At 44.6% G+C, this 20,697-nt stretch overlaps 1 protein-coding gene across 1 annotated transcript in view; it reads left to right on the top strand.

Moving 5' to 3' along the window:
* LOC149352863 (putative RNA-binding protein 18) overlaps window positions 1-20,402 on the top strand; it is a 37,213-nt gene extending 16,811 nt beyond the window's left edge. The window contains exons 2-6 of the mRNA XM_089582076.1: window positions 9,542-9,623; window positions 9,769-9,860; window positions 10,683-10,896; window positions 12,016-12,086; window positions 16,713-20,402. Of these exons, the coding sequence (XP_089438202.1) occupies window positions 9,621-9,623; window positions 9,769-9,860; window positions 10,683-10,896; window positions 12,016-12,086; window positions 16,713-16,896 (564 nt within the window). The 5' untranslated portion in view covers window positions 9,542-9,620 and the 3' untranslated portion in view covers window positions 16,897-20,402. The remainder of the gene's footprint in view (window positions 1-9,541; window positions 9,624-9,768; window positions 9,861-10,682; window positions 10,897-12,015; window positions 12,087-16,712) is intronic.
* Window positions 20,403-20,697: the final 295 nt, after the last annotated feature.

The raw sequence follows: 20,697 nt of genomic DNA, 5'->3' as shown, positions 1-20,697 counted from the left end.
AGACGCGGGTTCGATCCCGGTCGGGGTGGTCGAATTTCGATGGAGGCTAAATTCTAGAGGCCCGTGTACTGTGCGATGTCAGTGCACGTTAAAGAACCCCAGGTGGTCGAAATTTCCGAACCCCTTTCACTACGGCGTCCCTCATAGCCTGAGTCGTTTTGCGACGTTAAAACCCCAATAAACCATAAACCCATGTTCTTCAGAGCGCGCGCGAGATTAAAAAGCGCACCTGTCGCGCTGCGCTGTCACACTGCATGCCTGCTTCTGTGCATTTCTTGCGGACTCCTTTCAGTCATACTTAGCTTTACTATTGACCAAAAGGCTTTCTTAAACAGTTATTTCAAGTTTTATTGCTATGTATAAAGAATATGTTTGTAGCAGGTGCGTGAGCCCGAACAAAAGAAAACTGTTTTTATTCCCCTTCAGTATTCCTGCTTATCGAGACTTGAGCATTTATATGTTGCAGTACAACTTTTTTCAGGCATCACAACTGATGTTTCGATGTGTTTGGTACATATTCATCTTCAGACATTTCATGTCTGTTGGGTAAAAAAAAATATACGAAATAATACTTGACTGCATCAATTGTGACTGAGGTATAGCATCACGTATAGCATGCTCTTGAAATTCCTCTAGCTGCTGCACAGAAGTCTGTAATTGACTTCATTGTAGCTTCATACTTGCACCATTTAAACTCTGCACATAGCTCTTTTTTCACAAAAGGAAATGTGATTAGGTTCCTGAATAGAGCTGTGCACGGGCCGCAATTTCGAACCCGCGCCCGGCCCGGGACCTAACCTACCGACAGGAAGCCCGGCCCGACACTGAAGGACCCTGAGCACGCTCGTGCTCGGCCCGACCTGCAAAGCGGCGACGACACAAAAAGATAATTTCAGGAAAAGGAGTTTATTTCAATGGCATTCAAATTTTGACCTCGCATTCCAGATCACAGTTTGGGATTATACACAAAACACAACGCATAAAGGTATAGATTTATCACTCTAAATATGCAAGTTGTTCATTGATGATGGCTTGATCGAAACAAAAGCGGCACTCTTTCATTACGAATCCTGCGGCGCTGAAATTTTTGTCGCTGCTTGAATTGGTGGCCGCAACGGCTAATACTTTCATAGCAAGAATAGAAACGCTTGAAGTACGAAGGAGAATGACAGACGTGGTGTCGTAAGCCATGGATGGCGTGTCACGACAGGAAGACTTTTTGACTTGTCAGAGGATAAGCGAGCAAATAAGCGACAGGGCGGCGCTATCCTGCGAATGCCGATGTGGCCGCGACATCCCTGCTTCTACTATTCACGGGAAGGCACGGTGCTGTGTTCACTTCGCTGACAAGCAATTACGGCGAAACGCAGCAACCAGTACGAGCTGAGCCGTAGTGGAGCTTAAGTGGAGGCGCCAGTGACATTCTTCTAATGCCATTCATGTGGAGGGGGCCACCCCTTCGCTCTCGCCCGCGACTATTGTCCGTCTCCCCGGCCGGAACGGGAGAGAGTAGCTCCTGCCGGGTAGGCGGACAAGAGAGAAGGCTGCCGGCTCTGCGGTACGCTGCGAGTGGCGAGTGGAAGAATTTAACCTTTTCCCGATGTGCTGCTGCAAGATAGACATCTCGCGCGACTCCGTGACCCCGCGACCTCGCGTGCGCCGTACGCAGCCCTGCCTCCGCTTCCCAGAACCTTCCTTTCTTCTTACAAGGCGCCCAAAACTGGTTGCTTTTCCCCAACGTTGGTACTTGCTAGAACCAAAAATGCGTTTCCAGCCCCAGCTAGCTTTTTTTTTTTAGCGTTTGTACTACCCTCCCGTCCTTGTACATTCCCTCCTGGATGGTCTAGACACAAATCACTTCCTGCTGTGCATGCAAGAGGCCCAGCGCACCACAGCCATATCGCATTTCCACATATATGATACATGCTTAGCCCAACTTAGAGCCCTGGGCGTTTGGTTGTAACACCGTATGACGCGTAATGCGTTACCATCAGGCAGAATTAAAATATGAGAAAATTCATCGCAAGATATATTTCCTTGTATTCTCCAAGTAAATTACTTCTATACTAACTCCTCCCTTCTGAAGTGACCAAAAGATAAAACAACTCAGCGTGTAAAAAGGTGAATGCAAAAATACACTACTTTTGTGCAAAATTCACAGGAAGTGCACTTAAATTGCCACAAGTGCATGGCCAATTAAGGAAAAAAAAACAAGGGCAAAGGACGGAGACGCACAACAGGAACACAGGACGACGCTGTGTTCTGTGTTCCTGTATTCTGTGTTCCCAGTTCTGTGTCCCCGTCTTTTGCGCTGCTTTTCTTTCTACAATCGTGAACCAATTAACTCGCCCAGCTCTCCACTCTACTGGACCAATAAGGCATCAAGCTTCACAGTGCATTAGTGTTATATCTTACGCTACATATTTTCGAATTGTTTTTGCTGCAGAACAGGTATAAGAGGTCGGCATACACGTCTTTCATTTGCTTAGGAAGAAAGCAGCGCAGTCAAGAAAGTTACTCCCTCCTGCCAGTGAAAATTTTAAAAATGCGTTTTTTTCAGCGCCAGTATAATATCTTTGCATGCTGACGGCATGTTGAAATTTTCGTTGATGCACCGTAATAAATATCTCATGAAGCCCTAGCTCTTGTGGCCCAGGACGAAGAGTACGATGATTTTTTTTTGTTTATTTCATCCTTCGGACAACATACAGATATTGCCCACGAGGCAAGACAAAAAGAGGTGCTGAACCTCCTGACTGGGTCTTGTCCTCGCCTGGGTACAGCAGCAGGAGCGGTATTGGATTATACAACAAAAAAAGGCTGTCTTTGCCATCACTTACACAACAGACGCATCATAAACAGTTCTTGTAAATATATACAGATAATAAAATAATAATACACACTAAATCATATACAAAAATGGTACAGAAATACAATACATTAGGGTTGTTCGAACCGACATAGCATTCCCTGCTGAAAAAAAGCTCCACGACGCAACAACCCCACAGACCATCCACCACAGAACACCACACAATCTGCACGACACAGCGCATAATCCGTATGACATATCATACGAATTGTATGACATATCACACAGACTGCACGATATTCCACACAGACCGCACGACATCCCACGATGAACGATCTACGAGTCCATTGCATCATAGAACTCCCCCCCAGCAGGGTTACATCAAACGGAACCAGAAGTAAGCATTTTGTCGTCTAGGACACAACGTTAGACAAAAAGAAAGACGAACAGATGCGTTCAAAACCCCTGCGCGTGGAACTATTTTTAGCTGCATCTATTACAAACGGATGAGAATTACACATCAACATGATTTGGTGCTCAATTGATTGTGTTCCGTAGTTGGTGCGAGACCTATTTACCACAACAGAAGTCTGACGCAAGCTGTAACCAGTGGATCTATTTAGGTACGTGTTAAAAAAATTAATGTGATTTGTTTTTAATTCGTTATAAATAAACACACATATTTTGAGTTCATACATGGCAATATTTGAAGTGCATTTATGAACCAAGTTCTTATTGCTCTAACGTTCTCCTAAGCAAATAAAACTGAAAATTGTGATAATTTTGATAATGCTTTATGGAGCTAACACTACCAGGACATGGTAAATAAACAAAAAATAAATTATTTTTTAAAGGCCTGTACGCTGCACTTGTGCTGCTCATTTATTTCATGCTGTCCATTTTCTCAGTGCAGTGTCTTCTTTGATAGGCATATTTCTGGCTCATTACATACTTTGCTTCGGTTCACAATTCTTCTTTTAGCTATATTTCATCCACTTTCCTGCCATGATCTCTATTCAAACGTAATTTGTGTAATTTTGCTTTGTCCGGGCTCCTGCAATGTTCTAGTACATATGAATGATGTGAAGACCTGTTTCAAGCTGTTGCACTATAATTCACTCTAACCTCCTCGATCACGATCACCTAAGCCTTTCCTTATCTGTTGCCATACTTTTTTATGGAAACACTTAAAAACAAAGCATCATGATCTATTTCAATATTCTTTTATTTGCCGATCTAATTTTTTCGAAGATAACATGGAATACCAACTCCCCTTTAATGTCCCCGTTCTCGTCTCGAAGTCGCGAATTTTTAGATGTGCGCTCAGTATTCTCGTTAGTGCATTTGTGCTCACAAGGGACTAGAACAGCCAACGCGGCTAATACGCTAGATTTAATCCTGACAAATCGATCTGACATAGTCTCACCTATTACATACCTGCCAGGCATCAGCGACCACTTGCTAACGCACTCTGACATTAATCTAGCCACTCCGAACACTAACAAAAAGAAAAAAATAATAATAATATGAGACTACAACGGAGCAAATTTTCAGGCGATAAATAATAAACTTTTTTTTTATCGATGCTTTCCCATAGCTTTGGTGTCCGCAGCATTCAAAACCAACTGGAGCATGTTCACAGCTATAGTCACCCAACTCATAGAACAATTGTGCTCACAAGGGACTATAACAGCCAACGCGGCGAATACGCTAGATTTAATCCTGACAAATCGATCTGACATAGTCTCACCTATTACATACCTGCCAGGCATCAGCGACCACTTGCTAACGCACTCTGACATTAATCTAGCCACTCCGAACACTAACAAAAGAAAAAAATAATAATACGAGACTACAACGGAGCAAATTATCAGGCGATAAATAATGAACTATTTTTTTTATCGATGCTTTCCCATAGCTTTGGTGTCCGCAGCATTCAAACCAACTGGAGCATGTTCACAGCTATAGTCACCCAACTCACAGAACAATACACTCCTGAACGCACTGCCACCACCCACTCAATAGCTCCCTGGTGTAATAATCACATTAAACGTTTATCTAACAAAAAGAAAGCCTCTACCGCATCGTAAAGTTTTCGCCAACTAGTGAGTGATCGGACTTCGTATTCAGCGTCTTCCAACATGTATGTTCAGGCGCTCAAAAGCGCTAAAAGCACTTCCACTCACATGCAACCACCAATGTCAAAAATTCTGGCGGGTCATTAATCCTTCCACCGACGATAGTTTTGCGTTATCTGACCCGTTAGGCGACCCCATCCCTTCCGACGTTTGGGTCACGATTCTTAACCACGCAATCACCGACAACTTTACACCCATATCTGATGTATACATATGCCTACAACTCACCACTTATGTTTTCATGCCACCTATAACTGTTGCTCCTACTGGTGTGAATAAGCTTATTGATGGACTCAGTGTTCATTCCGCTCCGGGTTATTACTGCGTTACTTAAAAAGCACTGCAGCTTATTCGCCCATTATACTAACCAAACTTTTCCAGCATTGACCAGTCAACGCTGCTACTGAGTGGAAGATCGGAAAGGTGGTTACAGTCTACAAATCCGGCAGCAAAGCATCCCCTATTAATTATCGTCCCGTATCCCTTACCAATACTTGACCCAAAATGTTCAAATATATAATATTCACCAACCTTGTTAACTTCCTTTCATTGAACAACTTGTTTATGTCAGCGCAACATGGTTTTCGAAAACCTTATTCTTGCGAAACACAATTAATATAGTTTACACATGCATTGCACTGTATTCTAGACCTACCATCACTAACTGACTGTATATTTCTGGATTTTTCGAAGGCTTTCGACGATGTATGTCACAACCTTTTGGATCACAAACTAAAACATCTGAATATTGACTGTAACTTATTGAAATGTATTGAATGTCTACTTAATCGCTCACAATTAGTTTTTGCTATCGGTTATAACACTTGTTTTACAGAGGTGTCTTCCGGAGTTCCACAAGGTTCAGTTCTTGGACCCTAGGTACTGTTCCTGATTTAACATTAATGATCCCCGCTCTCTTATGGATTCTCATATTCACCTATTCGCTGATGTTTGCGTCATTTTTAGAGAAATAACCAACACTAACAACCTTACATTACTTCAGTCAGTGGCGGTCACAGAGAGTGGTTTTAGGGGGAGCGGACAGACTGCTGTATATAAAAAAAAAAGAAAAAAAATAGAAACAACGATTTTTCATTTTATTTGCACAAAAATTTTTTTCCGCTTTGTTATTGAAAAATAAATGGCGAAAGGTATAGACGTTGTACCATTACTCAATCTTTGAATGTTAACGTTTACGCGAGCAATATTCATTTCGATACCAGGGGAAACGAGTCGACGTCAAAGATATTCCGCCACGACATGTCCACTAAGGTCAAAGCACCTGCCCGGACATTTCACCAGTGGGGTTAGGGGCCTTCATTTCTCAGTTCTGGGAAGTGGCTTAATTTGTTCCGCCCTCAGTCCTCAAGGCGGCTGGTCGGCGCTCCTTGTCAAGCCAGAAAGGGATGGTCCCCTCGCTGGCGTCGCTGTGTCCCATGGTGGGATAAAGACATGAATGGGTGGCTCCCTCCCCCCCCCCCCCTCCCCCCCGCCGATGAGGTTGTTGGCCACCGCAACCGCAGGTCAATGGCACCGCCGTCGCCGCCGCGCCGGCGGCATGGCAAGACAACGGTGGCGGCAAGGCAGGAACACGATACCTATCAACGTGTTGAACGTGGAATTGTGTGAAATAAGACAGCCGCTAACCAGGTGAACGTACAAACCAGGGGACTACTTGACGAGACCGCCACTGACTTCAGTGCGAATAATGGTGAATGCAGCTATATATGAACAAATGCAAAGTCATGCGTGTATATAGAACAACTTCCGTCCCACCTCACTACTACATCGACAACATTTCGTTGGAATCAGCCTCATCACATAAGTGCATCGGCGTCCACATTACTTATTATCTTAACTGGTCTCTTCATACCGAGAACATAATTGAAAATGCTAATCGCATGCTTTGCTACTTACGTCGCAACTTCTTTAACGTTCCTTCCAATTTGAAACTACTGCTTTATCAAACACTAATACGATAAAAACTCGAGCATGTAACACGTGTATGGCACCCTGCTCATGAAAACTTCATTAATGATCTTGAGCTGGTGCAAAATAACTCTGTGCGTTTAATCCTTGTTTATACAACCGCACATCGAGTATAACTACTATGAAGTCTAATATCTGCCTCCCATAACTGACATCGCGTAGAAAAGTGTTTCGTATCACCCTGTTCCACAAGCTGTACCATCATCCCGCTCTTCGTGATCACCTCATCCCCCATACAATTTCTGTATCCCGCCGCATTGATCATGATCACAAAGTTGGAAGTATGTCATGCAACAGAAAATGCTGCTCGCAGCCATTCCTGCCGCGAACCTCATGCGACTGGAACCACCTTACCGCAGAAGTTGCCGGCACTGAAAATTACGAGCAGTTCCGCGTAGCACTAGCTAACATTGTATATTCAGGCGCTGTTTAATATTCATGTAATCAACTGTATTTTTCTCTCAGTTTTCGTATATTTACCATTCCCCCTGTGTAATGCCACTGGCCTTGAGGGGTAAATAAATAAATAAACAAACAGAGTAATATGCAAGCCTCTCACACAACATTCACTAATATTTCTTTCTTTCTGTAATAACGATTTGTAGACAGCCTAAAGGCTCATATTTCACTGACGGGAAGGTTCATTTTTCAGTCACAGTTCCATACTGTAGAGCGCAGGATAGCGCTTGTGCTGCATAGTTCTTCTGTGTGTGTCATTGTAGGCGCTATTGTTTGTTTTCTCAAGTACTATGCACCGTGTATCCCAAACTGAAGTTCTTCTAAATCTTCTTTCTATTAGCAGTTGCAAATTCAAGCCTTCTGCAGGATTTGAAGGAGGCCCAAGGAGACGAGGACTAATTTTATGCATATGCAAATGTAAATAGCTAATCTATCTGTACTATTGTAACTTGCATTCTCTTTTTTGCTTTATGTGCTGTTCTTATATTTCGTGCCATAATGCTGAATGTCGTAATTTTTGTATGTATTATAGTGCAAATTGATACTGTATGTCTGCTGTCAAAGTGTTTTCTTTTTCTTTACCGTAATGCGCGATTGCAATGTTTATCTCTTATACTGTTTGGTGTACTTTCCATGTTCTTTTAAAGTACCAACTTGTTTTTCCTACGTTCAAAACTGTTATCTAATGGTCCCCTGGGCCTTGTCAAGCTGTGTGCACAGCTTTTAGCCCAGGGTGACCAGCCAGATTTTTCTGGTAAATAAAGTGCATTGATTGATTTATTAATTCATTGATATGCAACTTACAAATGATTGGTAATGAGGGGAACATGTGCACAGGGCGGAAAGCGCGTGGTCTGCAAGGAAACACTGAGGTGGCCCCGAGAAGGGCCTTTAGTTAGGACGACATCCGTTTTGTGCCTCTTCACTAAGCAGCGACGACACGGCGTGCGCAGTCCTCGTTTTGCCCCAGCTGTCGAAGCAATCCTTGGTAAAAAAAACACGAGGGAACAAAGTCGTGCTGTGTATGCAGATGCGATCGCCTCGTGGTTCCATTCACAGCGAACAACCATCCGGCAAGCCCGGCTCTTTCGACGGATTCAGGAAACGACTGAAAAGAACAAAAGTAAGGAGCGAAGAATGGTGACTGCTTACAGGTTAGAACACAAAAACAAAGCTAGGCGTTGCACTCGGTTAACCCATTCAACGAGGCGTGGCGTGAGCTTTAAATCCGATTTCGACAAGGCGTGAGAAGTCGCTAAAGAAGCAAAGGCACACTGCACTGGGTGAATGATATAGCTAGACTAAGCGCAAGTCATAACTTCTCTAAAGCCACACTGCACTCGTTTAACCCTGCAACGAGGCCTAGCGCGGGTTCTGATGTCTGGCGCCGATTTCGACAAAGAGAGGGAACACGGCCGCGAGATTGGATGCCCGCAATCTTCCAGGAAGCAATGAAGCGGCCCTGAAAAGGCCGTTTGGAGCAGCTCTTCAACGTCAACCTACAGCGGCGTGGCGGCGAGCAGTAGGCCCAGCGTCGGCGGCGAACAATGACATCGGCTTCCGAGAAGCATATCCAGGGAACGATGCTGCAAAAACAAAGTTTCGTTACAAGCACCGAAATTTGGTGAGCCCTCAATGCACGAGAAAACTTGCGACAATGTAGTTCAGTCCTTACCTCGGGGTTGAGAATGCGCACGCCCGACAAGCGCGTCAGCGTAGCTGTCAAACGGCGGTCCTCAAAGCGCGCCTGATGCGGATCCTTGTAGTGCCGCGGCAAAAACTTTAAATACGAGCACGACACTAGCCACGTGCTCCTGGCGAAACGGCGAAAGCCGCAAGCAAAAACTGCACAGAAATTTCAGCTGGCTGTCGCCGACGAGCGCACCACGCTCGAACGCCATAGCTGCACACGCCTCGAAACGAGCGCGCCGAGGATCACGAAACGAATGCCCGCTCACCACGCACGCGCGGCGCGGCGGGTGCACCTAGCGATTCCCCAGGCGCTCTAGGGAGAGGTCGAGAAAGGCGCGCTGACGCCACGTCCGGTTGAGAACGAGGGCGAAGTCAAAAAACGTCACGGAGAAGCGCATCTCATCGACCAATCAGCGTTTCCAGCCTGCCTACCCGCAAACGCTTCTGTTATATTTGCTCCCACGAGCATTTGCGCCCGATTGCGCGACTATGTTGCGTTATGCTTTTATTAGGGCCTGAAACTTTTAATTGACATGGTAAGTTTGAAAGCATATCATCATTGCGTCTATCCTTATCGCTGGTCAGCCTGCACTCTTGCTTGTCGCTGCAGCTTTTCTTGTCTTTTCGGTTTGCACTTCGTTTCTGTTTCAATGGTATGTCTTGCGTCTTCGTTTGACATAGGATGCCAGGATACCTCTACCTGTGGAACCACTGCCTCACGAGACAGAAGACAAACGTATATGGATTGGAAACCTTGACAGCCGCCTGACTGAGTGAGTTCGAGTGAACTTTACGTCATTGTTATGTATTTTAGCTTTTGTTTGCCACAATCTTCGTATCGCGAGTCCAGCTTAGTAACTATTACTGTAGCAGCCGCAGCGTAAGCAGCTAATATTCTTGGTTTTACATAAGTGAATGACGGTGACAACCTTTAACTTTCGTTTGTATAGCCTAGCTGGCTGCTGCTTCCGTCATGGAAAAGTTTCGCCGCGGGTCATAGTTTTGCGCTTAGTTTGCGTCGTGTTTGTCGACAGTGCGTATCTATGCTTTCCGTATGTAAAATATCTAGATTTGATATTTGTTGCAGCAAAAAGTGATGAGACGCCGTGCAGCATTAGGCAGTGTGCACAGGTGTCCTATGTGTTGAGGATCCAATACAGCCCAGCGTGTCACCTAATATCGTCATGTCATTACCCCTTGCGCCCGCCGAACTGGGAAAGCAAGGGCATCAAGAGTGCTATTCACTCAGGGAGGCTGTAACACACATGCTGTGTAAAGTTTTTATTGAGCCTGTGAAAGTAAGGAGCAGTGAAAATCTAAAGAAACGCTGTACTTGGTATACATTTGTAGCTATTTTATGGTACATTTTTAAGTAGCACTATTATGTGCAACTCTGCTGCTTAAAAATGCATTAACATTGTTTGATACTGAGAATTTGACTTTTCATAAATAGCTACAATGTAAATGTGTTAATTGAATTACTGAAGTGTTGCAAATTCATTGTGGAATCATTGTAAGCATGCCATTATTGTGCACTGCTACTGAGAAAAATTCAAAGGAGACACTTCAACCCCCTGCCCTGTTTTCTTTTTCAGGTTTCAGCTTATAAAAGTACTGAAGAAGTATGGCAATGTTAAAAAATTTGACTTCCTTTTCCACAAGGCTGGTCCCTTGAAGGGCCACCCAAGGGGCTACTGCTTTGTCACCTACGAGACCAAAGGTCAAGCTGAGCATGCTCTCAGCTGCTTGCATGGAAAACTAGTGTTTTCAAAGACACTTGTTGCAAAGTGGGCCAACAATGTCCCAAATGTAAGTGTGCATTCAAATAGGGAAAAAAAGCAGACTTTATGATGCCAGAAGCCCAAACTGCTATCAGTTCTGCTTAAATGGGTCCTTAAATGTGTCCCACAGGGAAAAACTTTGTTGCAGTTACCAGAGCATAATAGGAGACCTTGTTGTGTGTAGCGAGCTTGACGTCACTTTTCTGCTATTGGTATTAACCAAGAGCTCCTTATTCGCCACTGTGACCGCTGTTGGGGGTCCATGCAGCACTTCGTGTCCCATAGTGCCAGCCTGATTGAGCCTACACTCGAAGCATAGGCTCAGCCTTAAACTTCTGTATCTAACTTGTGGTGCTTTATCAGCTTAGTTGCTTAAAGGGCTGCTCCGGGAGTTTTTCAACGTTACCATATTGTAATTAAACTTACGCTGTAGGTTTTTTTCTCATTTCTGATTACCTCCACCAAGTTTAGCAGCCATGCGACATTTCATTTGAGCACAAATTCATCTTAAAGGTTGCCATTCCTTTTGGTCTCGGTTGAGATGATTTCTACAGGCAACATTGCAGTATCAGTTTGCAAACATTCCCCGTATGTTAATACCCACTCCCTGCTTCACTAACAAACTTTTTAGGCTTGTATGAGGTCATCTCAGGCATTGTATGAAAGTAGTCATCGTTTTCAGTCACTTCTTTAGCCATTCAACATGCACAGAAGTGTTTTTTGTTTTTTTGTAGTGTCACTAATGTCATCACTGTGTCACGCAAAGCATCTGCCCTGACCACGGGCTCATTTTCGGTTTCATTTTGCTGCTCTCACTGTTTTAAAATGATTCCACACAATATTCTGGAAAATGGTTTGTTGATGTGGGGAGAGAGGAGTTTAAGGAACTTCATGTGACTGTCAACCTAAAATGTTCAAAAAAGCCCCTGAGTTACCCTTTAAAGGCTATAGAAAGGTCATTTATCACACCTTTACAACAGTCTCTTAGACCTCAGTGTGACATTTTTTAGAAGGCATTCTAGAAAGTGAGAGTCACAAATGGACTAGAAACTTTTTGGTTAAGGCATGAAATTGTTTATAGTGAATAATGCATATGAAATGGTTATACATCATTGGCCTCTTTATTCAGTGCGTTTTTACCCTCCAGGATGACCTGTCAGCACGCAGGCAAGGATCGGGTTTTGGCATCACAAAGAAGGAGCAAAAGCCAGTTCTGAGGTTGGCATTTTGACATGTTGATATTTTTTTTTTTTTTTTTCGGTTGCTTAGTGAGACTGTTGAACCCTAGCTTCTCGTCACACCTGCCTTTCAGGTTGAAGCTGGAATAATTAGTACTGTTGCTGAAATAGGCACCCAAAATGAAACAGCTTAGCCGCTTGGTGTCTATTATTATCACTTTTATTTGTGTCTTGTACTGTACAGTATTTCCTGCTCTACATATGTCTCTTTGCCCCGCGGCAGTGCCGCAGTGGTTACGGCGCTCGGCTCCTGACCCGAAAGACGCGGGTTCTGTCCCGGCCGCAGCGGCCGAATTTCAATGAAGCGAAATTCTAGAGGCCCATGTACTGTGCGATGTGAGTGCGTGTTAAAGAACCCCAGGTGGTCAAAATTTCCGGAGCCCTTCACTGCAGCGTCCCTCATAGCCCGAGTTGCTTTGGAACGTTAAACCCCAATAAACCAAACATATGTCTCTTTGACATCCTGTCAGTTTCAATAACATGTATTGCGATAGTTATAATAAACTTTTTGCTGTGTTTAGGCTTTCTCTTGGAAACGAATGCCTTCTGCCTTGAAGGCCATTTTGCATTAATGTACTCATGAAGTTTTATGCTATGTTTATGTTGCCTTTTCTTCCATTCTCCCTATCACTGTACTTGCTGAGTGGCAGTCAGAATTAAATTAATGATTCTGTTGTTGTCACTTTGAGCGAAACTGTACATCGCGAGTTCAGGAACTTTTGTATAACTTTTGTGCCTCGGGAACTGCGGCAACTAATTTTCCTGACACAGTGGTAGAACCGAGCTGCCCGCGGGAATGGCGAATGGCGGCAAGTATACAGGCGGCGATCGGATGCATCAAGCTGTTCGGCAGAAGATGGACATGGCGGGGGCTGTGGTACCTAGACATCGGTTCGGGGGTCATCCATGGGTGGTAGCACACGGCGACGATAGAGACGCGTCACGTGACCAGGGACACCACATGCATAACAAATTGGAAGGTTGTCACGGGTGCGCCCAGGGTTAACACGAGCAGGGGGCAGCCGGGTTGGAAAGGCAGGCAGCGTTGTCGGAGGATAGAACAGGACAAAGGCATTGGCCCTTGGTCTTCGGACGGCGTCGCCGTATGTGAGCAGCGCTGTAGCAGGAGCCGGTGGATGAAAAACAGGTGGTAGCGCTTCGGACACTTGCTCACGAATCACAGTTTGTAGGGGGGTCGGAGCCAGGTTGGAGGGAGGTCCCTGAACGCCGTGAAGAAGTGACAGCTGTCGAGCCACCTCCTCACGCATAAAGTCTTTGATCTGGTCAAGCTGTGAGATGTCGGCACAGTGAGGCTGGAAAGCGAGTCAGGCTGCACGGAAGGTGATGGCACCAAAATGCGCTGCTTGCGGAGGTCATCGTAGCTCTGACACAGGGTGAATACGTTGGCAACGGTGGTAGGGCTCCAGGCGATAAGCATTTGAAATGCTTCAGTTTCGATGCCTTTCAGGAAGTGCTTGACCCGGTCCGCCTCGGACATAGACAAGTGCACCCTTGTACTGAGGTTGATGACATCCTCGATGTAGCTGGTGAGCGATTCATCCTGCAGCTGGGCTCTCACTCGCAGGCGCTGTTCAGCGCGCAGCTTGCATACTGCTGGGTGCCCAAAGATATCAGAAAAGGCGCGTTTAAAGGCCGACCAGGTGGTAAAGTGTGCTTCGTGGTTTCTGGGCCATAGGCTGGCCATGTCCGACAAGTAAAACACCACGTTGTTCAGCTTCATGGCATTGTCCCATCGGCTGTGGCCACTTACCTGCTTGTAGGAGGCAAGCCAGTCCTCCACGTCATGGTCATCAGACCCGCTAAAGATGGCTAGGCCCCCGTTGTCGGAGAGCGCCAGAGCAAACGACGGGCGTAGGCGAAGGGGCAGATGACTGGTTTGCATCGGTGGACATAGTTGACGTGATGATTCTGCTGGAAGCTTCAGGGCATAGGCCAAAGGCTGTACCCAGCACCTCCATCAAATTGTAACAGGATTTCCAGGGAAGCAGCCTAAGGAAAGCTAGTCAGAATGGCAGTCCGAGCTCCAGTCATCAACCCCACGGTCTCTTGCCGTGCGCTAGAGGTGCAGCTGCCGCCACTGCCCATCTTCCTCTTTACAGTTTATTATATTGTGATATCTCTATAACATTGTGTTTTCAGTAGTAGTGAGGCCAAATAGTCTGTAGCTTTATTGTACACACTGCATTTGACAGTTGCAAACATTTGGGACTGTGTTGTATGGAACAGATCTCTGGCATGCCTCTGCCTAACAAGTCAAAGCAGCGCCCCCATTATATTTAATATTTGCACAACTGCCACTTATCAGCATGGCCTCTGCACGTAGGCATTGCTAGGAGTACCTAATGTGCATAGTTTCAGTTTGCATGTCACTTTTTTTATATATATACATCACTAGGAAATGACGCCATATCAGTGTTATCCCAAAAAACCAAGTTCTTATTCTGCATTGTGGCTCTGGCTGTTCTGTGTTTAGACATGTGATGTACAAACAAGCACATGAAGGCCAGTTTGCTCATTGCTGAACTTTTCCCTGTGCCCGTCTGTGACCTCTGCACCATGTGCAAATGTGATTTTGTTTAAAAATTGGCAGGGTTGTCTTTCTGCTTAAACTCTGCATTTACTCCAAAAAATGGTACAATTCTGTTTCAAGAAAGGGTGTACACTGCTGCAAGGTGGACAAGATGTGCACTCTCTCCTCTTTTGAAGAATGTTGGAAGGCTGTGAAATTTGTTTGATGTGAAACCAGTGAGGAAACTCTGAAAACAGTTACTTTCATCATAAAAGGATTGGCACGTTTGGTGTCAGAAGATTAAGCATTGAGTGCTATAGGCAACCTTATTCGTTATGTTATTTTTTCACCATAGCTTGTTCTTAGAAGAAAATGTATTTAATGATTTGTTGAGAGCTGTTCCATTCCTGAATAGGCAATGTTTGAAACAAACTGTAGCTCTTGGTAAACAGCTCCTCTGCACAGCAGACAGACATTTCTAACCCTGTGTGTGGTGCATAGTAGTCTTTTTCGCTTATGCACTATAAAGCTAAACACATCATCATTGCATTCATAGCAGCAAGTTTTAGTACATAAGAAATCATTTTAGTCTGTGCTGTTGGCTTAGCATTCTACCTAATAACATTGTCCCCCGTGTATAACGATCTATTACCTTTCACTTTTGAAAGCCTTGCAAGGCAGCTTCCCCAAGAGTTTCCGCAATATTGCAGTGTGATGGGAGACTGTCCACCCATGAAGTTTATTCTTATGCATCTAAGGTTCTGAGACTGTGTTAGCTGCCCCCTCCCCTCATAGAAATTAAATAATTCTTTTCCCCAGACACTAGTCCTGGCATCACTTCAGAGCTTAGTGCTGTCACGGTGGCTCAGTGGTTATGGCACTCGGCTGCTTACCTGAAAGGCTCTGTTTTGATCCCAGCCGCAGTGGTCGCATTTCGATGGAGGCAAAATTCTAGAGGCCCATGTACTGTGCGATGTCAGTGCAGCTTAAAGAACCCTAGGTGGTCGAAATATACGAAGCCCTTTACTAAAGTGTCTCTCATAGCCTGAGTCGCTTTGGGACAATAAATCCCCATAAACCAACTTCCGAGCTTAGAGCTCTGTAATGCACCAGCCTGTGCTACCTCAAAGGTGGTGTCAGGCAAAAGCAGGGGCAGTGATCAGACTTGCATTTGTAACACAGGAGGCTATAGTTTTAAGCTGTTTTCTTGGAAATGCTGGAGGCTTCCCAAGTGCTGGCTTCTGGTACTTCAGTTCTTGCTTCATTGGCAAGTGGATAAAGCTTTTCGAAAGGCACTGAGCTGAAGTACTTTATTGCATTGCATTAGTACCATTGAACTACATGCTACATCAATGTGTTGCACATGTTGGGTATGCTTGTGAAAAGAACAGTGCACTGCCCCAGCTCTCAGCCTTGTCATATGGTTGAGCCACTGGTAGAGAAATGAAGACAATGCATTCAGCAGTCTCCTGTGTAAAAGTATTAATCAGTGGATGATCTATTCGTACACCCTGCATTCTTAGGCAAAGAATCTGCAACCGCATGCAGCACAGTATATGAGTCATGGCTCCACAAGGTGGTGCAGTGCAAGAAAGTGCCACTGGGATTCTTTGGAGTTACCTCCAGTTGTCACCAATGATCTTGTTTGGTAAATTTAATAATTTGCTTCATTCAGAGGCACAGGTGTCATTGTCTTGGCAGTCTTGGTGAAGGCCATGAGTACTGATCTCCATATCCTCTTAAATGAAAGTTTAGATACTCTGTTCCTTCGCTTAATTGCACTTCTTGATTTCTCATTAAAATATCTGTTGCTTCATATCTGCATACTGGCAGTGTTCATGCTTCATGTATGCTTGGCTTTTGCATTCTGCTGCCTTTGCGACATATATGACAAGGCACATGTTATGTGCACTTATGCTCTGATATGTTCATGTCTGTTAAGGGATATTCCACTGTGGTGCAAATTTTGACTCTCGGTGACCCCACTCCCTCCTGCAGGTTTCTGTTTAGTGTTGTTGCCTTGTGACATTAAGTCCTGCATTGCTGAATTACATGTGGGATCACATTCCCATGCAGTGTGAACAGCCAGATTCATGCCATTGAGGCCAAGCTGCGTGCCATGGAGAGAGACAAAGAAAGGGACCTGGGCCATTGCTTGCTCGCCACTACTGCTGCTCCATCACAAGTTGTTGCAGTGAAGCCAACGGTGGCTCAGCATCAGGCTAAACCCTACAGGCAAACCCAGAGGATGTCTAGATGACATTATCTCACTATGCCACTCACATAGCATCACAGAACTGTACCAAGTCTCTCCCAGTTCTCACTTCACTGGGCACTTTTTCTTTTCCATTCCATTGTCAAAATTATTGTATACTAAGCCTTTGTAACCTTTGACAGTGTGGCCTGTCATAAACTTGCCCTGAATATGTGCTCATCTGCTCCAGTGCTCACTTTGCCTCTTGCTGTGAAATTATGACATGTTGAAGATGCATTGAAAACAAGTGACTGAATAGAAAAGAAGGCCTTTACATATGTCATCAGTGCAGATAACTCAAGCTGGAACCTGCCAAGTCTTACACCAGTTTCTCATTTCCTGAAAGCAGCCGTGTCTCACTGTCTCTTCTGTGATTAATCTGCAAAATGCAGGTGTTTATTGCAACTGTCTACTAGGCAGGCTCAACTGGTGTGATGTCATTGAGAACAGAGTACGGCATGACAAGAACAAGGACACAACAGGCATACAGAAACATAAGACTGGCACCAAATTGCAGCTGGTTTATTTTTGAGTTGTACATGTGCACAGTCATGGCCATAATAATATGGAGCACGCTTCGGCGATCAGACTGTTCTTTCACCTTGCATAGCTAAAAATTACTAGGTAGCGCTTAATACATGTTCTGGCAAATGCCACTGGTCCTCTCATTCATAAGTGGAAGAAACTTTGCTGCCTTCACTATGTAACACTCGAAAAGAGTGAGAACGCCAAAACATGCTCCATTTTATTGTGGCCCTACTGTACATCCCCGCCATATCAGAAGCTTGCAGCAGCAAAGTGAAAAACAGTCTGCCTTGTCACCAAGAATAGGTGCCAGCATGAAATGCTTTGTGGGATCGGCATAGAAATTTTCGAGTAGCTCTCGGATGCTGCTAGCCGCACTCTCTGCATCCGTCTCGACCAGTTGAAGGCAATGTTTTCCCAGTTTTCTTCAGCCTCTTCTTCAGCCACTTGCTGCTGCCATCTGTTTGCATGCAGCCACATAATCCTGCTGTTGCCGATCAGTCGAGTGCCTTTCTGCTTCAGCATCAAAATCGCAGCAGTCCAAGTTCTGAGTGTGTTTCTTGGATGTTTATTGAGCCTCATCAACCGGCTGTAGCACTACTGCCACACAGCACGTGGACACACAAAACAATCGTGGAACATGTAGAACATGGAACAAGAGGAAGGGTAGCCCTTTGAGGGTGATAATCACTTATCTCCTCCTCATTGTGCCACTGCAGTCGATCCCACTACCTGTTCTTTCATGCAGTTGCTTCCAATAACATTAAAACAGTAACAGTGATGGACAAGTGGGATAAAATGTCTGTCATCCGTGCTGCTAGGTAGCTCCACACCACCTTGGGATCAAATCTAGCTCGGAACAAATCTTTTTAAGGCATTATCTCTTAGCTTGTTCCTAGGTCTCGTGCCGGCGGCGGTGGCATGTGCAGCGGACATTGTAAGTTAGACTGTAAAGGCGAAGCGCCAGCCGGCGCTGCTTCGTCATCGCTGATTGCTCGCGCATGAGTCCCCTGCTTGAGCGTTCCACACCCGTTGGTGGTTCCTGCCCAATCTGCCTTAGCTGCTCCATGTGCTTGTGGTCTCTTCATCATCAGGAAATCACCTATTCAAATAGAATGTTTTCAGTTCCCTAGCTTTTTTTAGCTTATTCCTCAGATCTTGTGCTGTCGCCGTCAGTGCTGTCTGCAGCAAAGGCCTTGGCATTGTGACAAGGTGGTGCGCACCAATAACCGCACGCCGTGTTAGTGTTTAGATGGGAGGACCAGCAGCAGTGGCACACTCGACAAACTTGGCAGTGCGCCAGGACGCTTCTGCAGTTGTCTGTGGTACTGAAAGTAGAAGAAAGCCAGCGAGACTGCGGAATGGACATGGTGCACAAGGCGAACAGTGTGTGTTGCAATACACGCACTCGAGCATTGGAGGGAGCCTAGTAGTTGAGGCCAGAACACAATAAATATTCTTTGCTCTCACACCACAGCTAACACTAAAACATTCACGTTATGCACTTGTAATTGTCCTGTGAGATTTTTTTTTCTTTTCTGTCATATATAAATGCTCTTCAGACAGAAATTCACTTTGGTTTTGGCTTAAATTTCAGCATCAACTTCACCTTGGTTTCAGGACAATGTTCAACTGAGATTGCTAGGAATGGGAGCTAAAACCATTACGTGCTCAAAGTAGGATGTGAGATGTCGTTAAAAAAAGAGCACTTTTCAAATTTTAAGCACATGTGATAACGTGTTTCATTAGCTTTCAAATATTATTAGATATGTTGAGAATTGTCTCGTGCAGAATGCTTTTTAAACGCTTTCTTTCATAGCATGCGGCAGGCAAGTGGGCTTGGCCTGATGTGATTACACTGAACTTTCGCGAATTTGCCTCTTGCTGAAAATTGTGTTGTTTCAAAACGCAATGTTCGAATTTTGATTTTGTGATTGCTCATTAGAGCTCATACCTTTGCAAGATGTTGGATGTCTCCTTGTAGCTTTTGTTTACTGCCAGACAGAAAGTACCATTTGAAGCACTGAACCAAGCGATTTAAGGCAGGCGCCCAAAAAGAATTTTTGAAAGTGTGAGGACTGTTCGGACATCTGGGATGTTGCCATTGTATGCATTAGTGATCAAAATGCGGGAAGGATCTGATTGCTCAATGGGTTGGGGATCACCCCTGGACCTCTCTGCGCCACTTCCCCAATGCCTATATATATGCACAGTGGAATCTAAAATATGGCTAAACTTGTAGATTGAGCGAAACTAGCTCAAAAAGGCATGACGAGCGGAGGCTACGCTTCAGCAGAAAATAAGGAGGACTAACCTTAGAAACTTCTGCTGTGGTATTCACTTTCCAAAAAATTCAAACTTTTTTTTTTTTTTCAAATCATGCTTTTCTTTGTGTGTGCCTGTACCATTTTCTCCAGAAGTATGTGCCCTTTTTCACTGATTTTTTTTAGCTGCAGTACAAGATTGTATCTATAGCAAATAGTTTACATAATTTTGTTGTGTATTTATTGAAAACATAAATTGTTGAAACTTGGAGATTTGACTCAATAAAGTGAATTAAAAACAAAAATATTTATTTACTGTTACATGCTTGTAATTCTACTTGACAATATGTAAGACAAGTGCAACTTCCTGTACTCCAAATTTAAGATTTGCCGCTGCGGTGGCTCAGTGGTTATGGTACTCTGCTGCTGACCCAAAGGCCGCAAGTTCGATCCTGGCTGCGAGTTCGATCCCATCTGCGGTGGTTGCATTTTAATGGAGGTGAAATACTAGAGGCCCGTGTACTGTGCGGTGTCGGTGCATGTTAAAGAACCACAGGTGGTAGAAATTATCTGGAGCCCTCCACTACGTCGTCTCTCACAGCCTGAATCACTTTGGGGCGTTACACCCAATTAAAAAAAAGTTCAGTTTTTTGCAAGACGCTGTTTTTACAAAGGAGGATGGGTGTAAAAAATTTTTCAAATAAATTTTTGAAGACTTGCAAATTTTGCACTTTTTTGTTCCTGTTCCAAGGCAGCATTCGTGCAAACTTTCGTTAGCAATGCATTGACTACACAATTGCTGCAACACATTTATTACTCCCATTTCCAAAGTCCCTCCCCACATTCAGAACACACTGCTCGTACTGTGAACTATCCAGGAAGCTATCAGTGGTGTAAAATCATTCAGAGATTTAAAGCACTGGTTACAATGCACTTGTGCAAAGGAGAATAAAAATCATGTCAAGCAGTGAAAACATGCTGAGGCCCTTGCCCGCCATTTTAAGAAAAAATTGAATGG

The sequence above is a fragment of the Amblyomma mixtum genome, chromosome 3 (genome assembly GCF_055824585.1).
Source record: "Amblyomma mixtum isolate Tamu chromosome 3, ASM5582458v1, whole genome shotgun sequence".
In the NCBI taxonomy this organism is placed as follows: domain Eukaryota; kingdom Metazoa; phylum Arthropoda; class Arachnida; order Ixodida; family Ixodidae; genus Amblyomma; species Amblyomma mixtum.
Note: the sequence above shows the minus strand (reverse complement) of the source record. Positions and strands in the feature narration are given on the sequence as shown.